Source organism: Asparagus officinalis, chromosome 5 (genome assembly GCF_001876935.1).
Source record: "Asparagus officinalis chromosome 5, Aspof.V1, whole genome shotgun sequence".
Taxonomy (NCBI): Eukaryota; Viridiplantae; Streptophyta; class Magnoliopsida; order Asparagales; family Asparagaceae; genus Asparagus; species Asparagus officinalis.
Window position 1 is genome coordinate 111,450,629 of NC_033798.1, and position 10,523 is coordinate 111,461,151.

At 41.3% G+C, this 10,523-nt stretch overlaps 1 protein-coding gene across 1 annotated transcript; it reads left to right on the forward strand.

The window, feature by feature from the left end:
* On the forward strand, window positions 7,762–8,196 carry LOC109842381. Its single transcript, XM_020411266.1, has one exon. The coding sequence runs from the start codon at window positions 7,762–7,764 to the stop codon at window positions 8,194–8,196; it is 435 nt and encodes a 144-aa protein (XP_020266855.1).

The window sequence follows — 10,523 nt, forward strand, 5'->3', positions numbered from 1 at the left end:
TGACGGGAGGATTATTGGTGTTATGCGTCTCATTCGCATTAGTGTCTTCATCTTCCAGATTAACCGGGTTACGACGACTTGGCTCGCCTTGCTGGTTCGTCAATGCTTGGATTTGCTGGTCATGCATTTCTCTCATGTTTTGCATGGCCATCTGCATTTCGAACCTGAAGGTTTCCTGCTGCTTAGCTAAGGCGTCTTCAAGCATCTTGGCCACCTACTCCGCACTTATCATAAGTACCTCGCGGGGTTGTCCTTCGCTGGACACCGTATTATCTGATGCAACCGCGGAGCCAGCATCAGATTCTTCATCTTCTGAAGGGAGTCTTGTCCGAACCCTACCATAGGTCGCTCGCTTGATGGTTCTGGACTGCAGACGGGTTCTAGGTCGGGATGCTTTCAGAATTGATTCGATATTGTCCCGCGCCGATGTACCTCTGCTGGTCATGTTGGTGGTGACCCTCGGAAATTCTCCCTCTTTAACTACCGTTCTTCTTCGTCGGAAACGCCTAGGCCTTGTTTTCGGCGTTTTAGTACTAAGCCTTTCGAAAACCGAGACTCGTTCGGGGACCGCCTTGATGCAGCTGCATTCAGACAATACTGCCCGAATGAGTTTGGAACAGGGGCACTGAGTTTCCTGTTCTCGGGGACTCCTTTTCCTGGTTTTATTCGTACCCCCAGCACGATAGTACAACTCGTCTGCTTGACGATCGGAGTAACCTATCGTGTATTGGCACGACTTCTCAGGTATAACATTATCGTCATCAGACGATAATGTTTCCTTCTGAGGGGGAACTACTTTCTTAGGGCTTTCGAAAGTTACGCGCCTCAAAACATGCCTTTTTGGGCGTGAGTTCTCGGCGGGCTCCTGGACTTCAATGCGTAAGTTGGTGCGCGTAGCTGCCCTAGTCTCTTTGTCATGTTGGAGGTGACGGCGACTCCCAGCATGTTGCGTCGTCCGGGGCTTTTTCATCGGGCCCAAACGATCTTGAACAGGAGTTTTGCCTCTCTCGTCAGGAATCGGACCGAGGCGCTCCAAGACTGGCTTTTTCCTTTGGGATGATTCTGCATGATCTCCCGGAGAAGCTATTGGGATTGCCGGCGACTTTGGTTGATTCACCGGAGGTTGAACTTTGGTTGGAGGCTGCTTCGGCCTCCACACTTGGCGTGTTGATGGCGGCTTCTTGGCCACTCTTCCTTTCTTCAATTCCTCGGCCTTCTGCACAAGGATTTTCTCTTGTGCATGCAATGCGCGGCGTTTGTGAATCCGCTCTTTGAGTGTCGAACGGTTCCGTTTGACCCGGATCCATTCGTTCGTCGGCGGCTTTGAGGAACCGCCATTCTTCAGTTGTTGAGGCTGGTTTCCTCCCCTGTTCTTCAGATCCGTGTTGTAGCGGACTCCGTCTGTAGACTCCATCGCCTTAGCGAGTTGCCACGCAAGGCGTTGACGACGCCTCTGGCGGGCTCTCTTTGAGAGAGTCACAACTTTAGCGCTCAACAGTTAGACCGGTTGTGACCAAGAATTAGGTCTGAACCTCGTTGGAGGTCGGTGGAACTTCACCTCGACGCAACTTTGGCATCAGCTGGGTGTGAGAGCGTCGTTAGTATTCTGGACTTTCTTCAAACCAACGAGCTTTCTCCTGAAGGGAGAACTTCTTGGACTTGCGGGGGGAGGTTGATCCAGACGAGGACAACATATTCCTCGTATTTTCTGCTGGTCGAAACTCGTATTCGACCTCCTCCACGACTGGGATCGAGATCCGCGCCTGCGACGCCTCCGATCTCGGCCAGCGAGATCGGTTGCTCCCACTGGTGGTCGCCAGACTGTTCCGCGTGCGATTCATTGACCTCGTCGCCTCGTCACTCGATGGTTTGTCGAATCACCGCGCCGAGCTATGCCAAGGGACTTATAAGCAATTTTACATGCCTACAGAAGTACTGCCGAAATTTCTGCTGCGCACAACACTGTGCAGATTAGAACTAACACACTACAGAATAGAACTAACTATGTAGATTAGGACTAACATGAGTTAGTTCTATTTTTATACTAAGTTAGTTCTATTTTATACCACATTAGTTCTATTTTATACCAAGTTAGTTCTATTTTATACTAAGTTAGTTTTATGTTATAACAAGTTAGTTCTAATTTTAACCCCATTAGTTCTATTTTATACTGAGTTAGAACTAACACGAACACGAAATCCAAGCGAAGATAAGAATACAAACATCAAATTTTAGCATCAAATTCCTGCAAGTTAAGGCATTCAACATTTCTTCAAGGAGAATACTCCTTGACAAAACCCAAGCAAAGATAAGAATACCAACATCAAATTTATCAAAAAAGCTTTGCCATCTCCTTCCTCAGCTCCAACACCAAGATCAGCTCTTAAAATTTCAAACCCAACAGGCATCTCTTCGCCATATTGACTAACAATCTCCTTAACAATTAGCAATGACTTCTCATCAAATTCCAAAAAAAAAGAGTGGCATTGTGCCTGCAGCCCCTTCATTTTCATTTTTCTTGGGCATCATGCACTCTTTTCACTTAGTCATCCTCCTCCGGCCTACCATACTATAGGGTTCAAAAGTGGCAGGCGTAGCGGCGAACTCCGGCTTAGTCGAGGGCGAGACGGGGAGCGACGGCGAGCTACCACGACGAGGTCGGGCGGAGGAGAGGAGGGGAGGCGGCGGTGAACTCGGGGGAGGCTTGGGAGCCTGGGCGGAGGTGGCGACGGCGAGGAGGGCGAGGGAGAGGGCGACGAGCTTGAGAAAGCCCTTGTTTTTAAAGAGAGAGGGGAGAGAGAGAGAGAGAGAGAGAGAGAGAGAGAGAGAGAGAGAGAGAGAGAGAGAGAGAGAGCTGGGTTTGAAGGATTGAGGAGAGGGGATAATGTTATTTTGGGGAGTTTAGCTTAACTGGCATGTAATAATTGGTAAAAAGGGGCTGCAGCACAAAATGTCACACTTCAAGGGGCTGAACCACATGGATGAAACTAGGAGGGACTGCAGCACATGATGTTTCTGTTTTTGGGGTCTGGACACATTTTTCTCTAGAATTTTTTTTAAATTTAAAACTATAACTCAACCCATCAATATTCGAATATTTGTGATGTGCATCGATGTTATTTTATTGTACAATAATATTTTTAATCTGTTTTTTAAAATTTTATATAATTTGAATGTGAATTGTTTTGTAATCTTTTTTAAATCTCTTACTGACCAAAAAATTTTTTTTGACCTTATATTTCCTATTAATAGTTATAATTTTATTTTTAATTTTTTTTTCTTTAATGAAATGCTATTGTCTCAAACTATCCTACTTGTTTCCTATAAGAAAATTTAGAAAAATTTCTGAATATAAATTAATTTTCTTATATAGGTGAATGAAATTAACAAACAAGTGAGGATTGCAATTGAATTTCATATGGAAATTTTGTGATCGAAAACCATATGGCACGTTGTGTCAATGATGTTTGATTGGTGTCCCTAGCTAACGTTGGTGGGTGAAAAGAACTTTCAACTTAAATATTTTCTAATAGGGGTTTTTAGATAGTAGTCCCTTATTTCAAACCTATTTTTTTATTAGTTCCTCAAATCTTTATATTTTAATATCGAGTTGTTGATATTTTCCTATGGTTGATGTTAAAAATGCAACGGAATATTTCGTTAACTTCAGCATTATTGAGTAATGGACAGTTATCATAACAAACTCAAACCCAAACCTACACCCGAACCGTTGAAATCCAATCTCATACTCTTCTCCACAAACGGTGAAGTTTTTCTGGGAAGCCACAAAAGAGCAACGACTCTTTCATTTGAGGTCTCTTTAAGATAGGAATTCAAATCCAGGTGATGTGCTCATTATCAGGCTATCGGAGGAAAATATTATAGAAGCAATTGTGGTTTATAGTATTGAACGGAAATTCAAAACCCTGTTATGGTTAGTGACCGCCATGTGACATGTTGCCAAATTATGTTATAAGAGGAGAAACAAAGAAGCTTTGGAGTCCTAAAGTAGTAGTTGATGTAGAACACACGAAAAATTTGTTTATATCAAAGTGGGACAGCCGTAAGCTCAAACGCGAGCCCGGACTAGAAAAATAACTTGCTACGAAGAAACGGCAATAACTTTCAAACCGTACATCGGGATTGGACGAATTATATATGAAAATCGACTATCTCGACGAGACGGAGCCAACCAAATCCATTCTAAGGGTTCGGTTGGCTTCCTTCGTTTCACCAAATTCCTTACGATTTGAGAGATATCTGTATTTTTGTCCGGTTTTTACTATTTTTAGTAATGTTCTAGGAGTCTGTATTGATTAGGAAACAAATCCGATTTGATCTCAGATTTGACCAGTGGACTTTCCTAGTCATAATGAGTCTTTTTAAGAGTTTTAATATTTTAGGAATTCTTTTACTATTTTTGGTAAAGTTTGAGTCATTGTAGGAGTTGAAGTCCTTGTAGAAGTCTTGTTTCTTTTTCTATTAAGTAGAGTCTTACCCCTAGAGGCATAACTTTTAATTAATAAAATTTTATTTTCTTTAATATTTACTTCGTGGATTTGAAGATTGTCCTTGGTGGATTCCGAGGCTACTACTTCCGCGCTGCGTCAATTGGTATCAGAGCATTGTCCCTCCGATCCATTGGAAGGTAAAGAAGCCCCTATTACTCGAACTGAGTTTGACGTGCTAAAGGCTTATGTTAATCAGATGAAGACTGTCATGGAGTGACTTATGGTGGCAGTAGAGCGTCTGAACATGATGAGAGTTCAAAATCACGTTGATGGTCGCCAACGACGTGATCCGACTCCATATGATGAATCCGACAGCGAGGAAGATAACTATGTAGCCCATGCCACGTTGTTTATCAAAGAGACCGTCGATAAAGGGAAAATTATAACGCTGGAGGTTTCAAGATGAAGATGGATCTGCCATCTTTCAATGGACAAGTTCATATCGAAGAATTCCTTGACTGGATTGCAGAAGTAGAGAGATCCTTTGAGTATATGGAGATCCCAGAAGAGCATAAGGTAAAATTGGTAGTCTACCGACTCAAAGCTGGAGCTTCAGCTTGGTGGGAATCTATTTGTCTGAATCGATCTCGTCAAGGAAAGCCGAAGGTTGATAGATGGGAAAAGATGAAGAAACTACTAAGAGCCTGTTTCTTGCCAAGTGATTATGAACAAGTTTTATTTGGACAATACCAGAATTATAAGCAAGGTGGAAGAGCTGTGGATGAGTATACGCAGGAGTTCTATTGACTGTCATCCCGTAACAACTTAAACGAGAGCGAGGCCCAACAGAAGTCCCGATATACAGGGGGATTGAGGATGATGATTCAGGATCATGTATCTTTACAGTAGACCTATACCTTAGCAGACACGGTTAGTCTAGCCGAGAAGGTGGAGCGACAATTCGGACGAAATAGTAAAGGATCATGGGCAGGTTCAGACAGGTCACGCACGAGCTTTAATCGTGGTGGGAATAAGCAGTCTCAGACTATTTCTGATCAAGATGCTACAACAAAGAAGGCAAAGGGTCCACCGACAACAACAACAAATAAGACTACACCACCGAACCCATATGCCAAGTGTGACCCGATCAAGTGCTATAGATGTGGACAGCCTGGTCATCGATCCAATCAGTGTCCTAAAAGAGGTGTTGTGAATATGGTGGATCACGAAGACGAGGACGTAGACCAAGACGATGTTGAAGATTATGATGGTGTATTGGATCCTGATGATGATGGGGAACAACTCTCATGTGTTGTGTGGTAACAATTATTGGTCCCAAAGACAGAAGAACCACCACAGAGGCATAACATCTTCCGCACGAGATGCACAATGAAACAGAAGATCTGTGTGTTGACCCTATAGTTTTGATGATGAATTGACAAACAATTTATTACTAATAAGTCTTCTAGTGTTTTGTGTTTATGTTCTCTTTTCAGGTATTTCAACACGCGTCAATAAAGTGTTAAAGATTCAAGTTTAACTACGTGGATTTACCTGGGTATTTGTTTAGTTTACTTATATATATTGTATGATGATATCTAAGCTCAATATACATACACTTAACACGATTTTTTGACGTTTTCTATCATATAGATGATTTTTCATTAAATGTTGTTAAAATATCTTTATCTCTTGTTTACAACTCTCTCATACTTTATTATATACATATAATATATGCACAATATATATATGAATATTTTTATAAGTCCTATATCAACTTTCACTTTCATAAAAATACAGGTTTTCTAAGCATTTTTCAAAAACAGGTAGTTTTCACAAACGAAATTTGTTTTTCCAAAAATTTCTTTTCAAACATGTTCATTCCATCATTTATAAACTTTCTCTAAAGTTTCACTATTTTTGGATATGAATTGATATTTTTAACGAATTTCCAAAACTGCCCAAAACCTGTCAATTTACCCATATCAGTTTTCGGTCGACCGATACGGTCGACCGACGGTAGTCTGTTTTCTGAGAATTTCTTTAAGTATTTTCCGGTCGACCGGAATTTCCGTCGGTCGACCGAAATATCCATTCGGTCGACCGAAATTTACGTCGGTCGACCGCCAGCCTTAAAACATGTTTTTCTCAGGGCTTTGAACTAATCGGTCGACCGTACCGGTCGACCGACGAGTTGTCAAAATGAGCCTAACGGCTAGTTTTTCAAATGGACTTTTTGGTCTTTTACCTTTTTCTAGCTGTTGTATTGGGGTGCTATATATACCCCATTGCTGCTCTTCTTCTCCAACAAGCAAGAAATCCAAGTTTATTGTTTAGCAAGATATTAATCGCGTTTAAGAGCTGTTTAAGAGTTGTTTCGTTAATCTGTTTTCAAGAGAAAGTTTTCTACAACAAGAAGAGGCTCTCATATTCCATTGGGATCATATTCTTCAGCTCCTCTTGTTCATTGAGAAGTTTTTCTAAACTCTTTTCATATAGCTTATTATTTAACTTTCATTTGATTAGCTATATTCATTAAGTTATTTACTGAGTTTGATTCACTATTATCACACACACTTATTGAGCTTGATATTTCCATATTATATATTGTGGGTTGTGGGGTGTGATTTAGTGAGTATGAGCTTCATTGTGTTCTCACTTGTTATTTGAGAACAAAATCACTGTATTTAACTTTTATTTGTGAGAATCACTTGTAATACACTTGTACACCGAGAGAAGTATGAGGAGAGAGAGACGGGGTCAAATCCAATAGGAGTGGCATCGATTGACGAACCTAGGGAGAGGTTGTAATCGAGCACTTGAGGAGGAGGACACGGGCTAGGTTCCTACACTTAGTGTGTAAAGTGTGTTTGTTGAGTGATTGTGTAGTGTGAGAGTTTTCGGTGAACTTGTAAACCGAGTGTGTAGAAGTTCCAGCTTCCAAACCGGATTGTGATAGTGGATATCTCCTCGAGGTGAGGAGCGGGGACGTTGGTCGTGGGGACCGAACCTCGTGAACATATTGTGTGTTTGTGTTTTGTTTGGCGTACATATTATTCATCTTTATTGCTCATATTCATATCACATTCATTCTTGCTAGAACAAATTGATCAACATAATTTTAATTGGTATTAATTGGGATTAGATTAGCATAAGACCCTAATCCCCCCCCCCCCCTCTAGGGTCTAACACTGTGATGTCATCATTGATAGTGGGAGCAGTGAAAATATTATCTCTCGGCGCATGGTGGAGAAATTAGGTTTGAAGATGGAGAAGCACCCCGCTCCTTACAAGATCTTTTTCCATTGGCATGCAGGTTGATGAGATATGTCAGGTATCTTTTTCCATTGGCCGAACTTATATCGATGAGGTATTGTATGATGCAGTTAAGATGGACGCATGTCATATATTGTTAGGTGGACCATGGCAGTTTGATATTGATATCACGCATAGAGGGAAGAATAACGTTTATATCTTTAAGAAGAATGGTTGTCAAATTGTACTCAAACCTCTAACCGAGAAGGGGCCAACCAAAACAATTATTGCTGACAAGAAGTCTTTCTTAGTCATTGACAATGAAGATTTTATAAAAGATGTGAAGCAATCCGACGAGGTTTATACTCTTGTTGTATCGGGAAAAGAGGATTCTGCCTCTGCCAAAATTCCACCTGAAGTACATACCCTCTTACAACAATTTGATGCAGTTATGCCTGACGATCTTCCTTCTGAATTACCAATGCTTTGAGACGTTCAACATCAGATCGACCTCATTCCGGGATCTCGGCTACCAAATTTGCCACACTATCGGATGAGCCCAAAGGAAGGAGCAATTTTGTAGAAGTAGGTGGATGACCTCGTCAAGAAAGGCCTTGTACGACCTAGCATGAGTCTGTGTGCCGTGCTAGCATTACTAGTCCCGAAGAAGAACAGAGAGTGACACATGTGTGTTGACAATAAGGCTATCAATAAGATCACCGTGAAGTATCGATTTCCTATCCCACGGCTGGAAGAAATGTTAGATATGTTGTCTGGATCAAAAGTGTTCTCTAAGATAGATCTCAAGAGTGGATATCATCAGATTCAGATTAGAAAATGAGATGAGTGGAAGACTGCTTTCAAGACAAAAGAAGGCATGTATGAATAGTTAGTCATGCCTTTAGGCCTTTCTAATTCTCCTAGCACTTTCATGCGTTTGATGAATCGGGTATTAAAATCCTTTATCGGCAAGTTCGTTGTAGTTTACTTCGATGATATCCTGATTTATAGCCAGAGCGAGACTGCACATCTGGACCACTTGAGGAAGGTACTAACAGTTTTACAAGAGAACAAGTTGTACATTAATCTGAAGAAGTGTAACTTCATGACTAGTAGCCTTGTATTCCTAGGCTTTATCGTTAGTGCAGAGGGCATCCATGTTGATGAAGAGAAGGTGCGTGCTATTCGAGATTGGCCTACACCAAAGACTGTTAGTGAAGTTCGTAGTTTTCATAGCCTAGCAATGTTCTATAGGAGATTTGTCAGAAATTTTAGTAGTATTGTAGCTCCTATTATTGAATGCATGAAGAAAGGCAAGTAATAATTAGGGAGTAGAAGCGGATCGTAGCTTTATACTGATCAAGGAGAAGTTATCCAGTGCACCGGTGCTTGCACTTCCAAACTTTCAAAATGTGTTTAAAGTTGATTGTGATGCGTCCATTATAGGAATTAGTGGTGTGCTATCTCAAGAAGGACGTCCAGTTGCTTTCTACAACGATAAACTCAGTGAAGCTCGGCAGAAGTGGAACACATATGAGCTAGAGTTATATGTCAAAGTTTAGTCTTTGAAGCATTGGGAGCACTATTTGATCTTGCGGAAGTTTCTGCTTAATACTGACTATCAGGCTTTGAAGTCCCTTAATAGTCAGACTACCATCAATCGCATGCATGCTCGTTGGATCGCATATCTGTAGCTTTTTACCTTTGTTTTGAAGCATAAATCCGGGCAGCAGAATAAAGTTATAAATGCACTCAGTCGGAGAGCTATTTTATTGGTGACTTTGCAAGCAGAAGTGATTGGATTTGAGTACCTAAAGGAGCTATATGCAGAGGATGAAGACTTTAAGGAGATTTAGGATGACTGCCAACAGAATAAATCAGTCAAAGGCTTTCATATTCAGGATGGTTATTTATTTCATGACGATCAGTTGTGCATACCCCAGAGTTCACTAAGAGAGCAGATAATTCGAGACCTTCATGCATGCGGGCTAGGAGGACACTTGGGGCGAGACAAGATGATTGCTTCTATTGAGGAGTAATATTACTGGACTCAGCTGAAGAAGAGAGCGGAAAATATGTGCGGCGTTGTCTAGTTTGTCAAGTTGCTAAGGGACAGTCTCAGAATACGGGATTGTATACACTTTTACCTGTTCCTGATGCGCCATGACATGATATCTATATGGACTTTATGTTGGGACTACCTAGATGTTTGTGTCAAAAGTTGCCTTTTCCATTGTTTTCAAACCTGTTACACCGTTTATCGATTACAAGTTCAAAACTGAAAAGAGAGTTGATCTTTTTATAAGATCTTCTTACAACGAAAAATAAAGATTACAACTTTATCAAACAAAACGCAGCAGTAGTTTATCTCCCGCTGCTTTGCGTGGGATCTTTGCCTGTGCCGGGGATACGTTAGTCCGTGGACCACCGCAGACCAAAGCCGATCGACAATATAATGACGCTCTTGTTTCACGAGGGAAACAATTACGGAAGCGACAATCACGACCAAGTCAGATTGTGGCTCTTCTCGAGATTAAAACCAAGTTTAATCCGGAGGAAAGAAGGGAAAAGAATCACAAACCTTTCGAAGGGGGCTTTCTTTATGAAAGTGTTCGCCAAGCTCTGATGATTCTCCTCTGAAATTCATGGTTTACTGGTCAATTTGACAGCACCTCGCCTTCTTAATCTCAGATCTCCGATCCCCTTCAAAGAAGACCTTAGGCTTCTATTTATAGGCTTTTTGAGATGTGTCTCCTAGTAGGAATTGATGTTTAAACGTTATCTGCGGTTTATAACTGTCTAAACGTGTTTATGGAT

Coding starts and splice junctions, on each gene's coding strand:
- LOC109842381 (XM_020411266.1), top strand. CDS start 7,762: ATGCAGGTTGATGAGATATGTCAGGTATCTTTTTCCATTGGCCGAACT.